The following is a 1457-nucleotide window of genomic DNA, read 5'->3' as shown; positions in this document are numbered from 1 at the left end:
TTTTTTTTTTTTTTTTTTTTTTTTTTTTTTTTTTTTTTTTTTTTTTTTTTTTTTTTTTTTGTTGTAAAAATCGGAATCTGATAACGATGAAGAACAAGTTTTCCATAAATTTCAAATTTGCCTCTTCTGGTCAAAGAACAACCTGTAACTTTAAAAATTGAATCAACAACCTATAACATAATCATCATCCAGTCAACTCAAAGTCCAATCCAATCTCCGTTCAAATTCCTCTTCATTCTCATCAATCAATCAATCAATTAATTATCGAAAACTCCTCTTGATTTTCCGATTCTCAAATTTTCAAAAAAAAATGGGCAAAGGCGGTGGATGCGTACCTAGCAAGAACAGAGCATCGATTGCCGTCTCCGATCCAGATCCCGATCATCCTCCGCCGCCACAGGAGCAAAAATCCGCCGCTCAATCTCACAATCCGGCCGGAGAAATCGCGAGGAATCTGAGGATCTTCATCGTGTATTACTCGATGTACGGTCACATCGAGCTATTGGCGAAGAGGATCAAGAGAGGAGTCGATTCGGTTGATGGCGTTGAAGGTATTCTGTTTAAGGTGCCGGAGACGTTGCCGCCGAAGACGCTGGAGCAGATGAAAGTTCCGGCGAAGGACGACAGCGTGCCGGTGATTGAGGTGGGGAAGATGGTAGAGGCGGACGGATTCTTGTTTGGATTTCCAACGAGGTATGGATCCATGGCGGCGCAGATGAAATCGTTTTTCGATTCGACGATTGATCTTTGGAAGGATCAGAGATTGGCCGGCATTCCGGCCGGATTGTTCGTCAGTACCGGAACCCAGGGCGGCGGCCAAGAGACGACGGCGTAAGTTGCTTCGTCGGTTTTGTTTCTTTTTCACAGTGACATCAATCATTTGGTATTACAGTTCATTCTGTTCTGTTAATTTAAAAAAATATTAAATTGCTAAATTAAATTAAAAATCAAACCCTTTAATATATATACACACACATATAATTGTAAGCTAAAATTTAAAAATTAATTTTAAAAAATATTTTTTAAAATTATAGCTAATTAATAAAAATACTCAATAATTTTATATTTTATCTAAAAAAACTTTTAAATTTCAACCATACTTTTAAATTACTTTACTGTTATTTTAAACTTTTTAAAATATTTCGAAAATACCCTTAAACATGGAAACCTTTGAATATTTAAAAAAAATTAGATAAATTATAAAATTTATGAGTATTTTTATTAATTTAATGGAAGAATTAAAATATATTTAAAAAGATGTATTTAAATGTATTATTTAGGTAGCTCAAATGAAATTTGAGAGAATGAGGAGAATCTCGAGAGGCTTAAATTATCGTACATTTAATATTTTATTTAAATATTATTTTGGTCTTGTTTGTTTGTCGGTGCAATGTTTAAAGGGTAAAATGGTAAATTGAGATGTATGAAATGTTTTTTTTTTTTTTTTTTTTTTTTTG

At 33.2% G+C, this 1457-nt stretch overlaps 1 protein-coding gene across 1 annotated transcript in view; it reads left to right on the top strand.

The window, feature by feature from the left end:
• Positions 1-31: 31 nt before the first annotated feature.
• LOC111451763 (probable NAD(P)H dehydrogenase (quinone) FQR1-like 1) overlaps positions 32-1457 on the top strand; it is a 2244-nt gene continuing 818 nt past the window's right edge. The window contains exon 1 of the mRNA XM_023092302.1: positions 32-831. Within this exon, the coding sequence (XP_022948070.1) occupies positions 311-831 (521 nt within the window). The 5' untranslated portion in view covers positions 32-310. The remainder of the gene's footprint in view (positions 832-1457) is intronic.

This window comes from Cucurbita moschata, unplaced genomic scaffold (assembly GCF_002738365.1).
Source record: "Cucurbita moschata cultivar Rifu unplaced genomic scaffold, Cmos_1.0 Cmo_Scf00013, whole genome shotgun sequence".
In the NCBI taxonomy this organism is placed as follows: Eukaryota; Viridiplantae; Streptophyta; class Magnoliopsida; order Cucurbitales; family Cucurbitaceae; genus Cucurbita; species Cucurbita moschata.
Note: the sequence above shows the minus strand (reverse complement) of the source record. Positions and strands in the feature narration are given on the sequence as shown.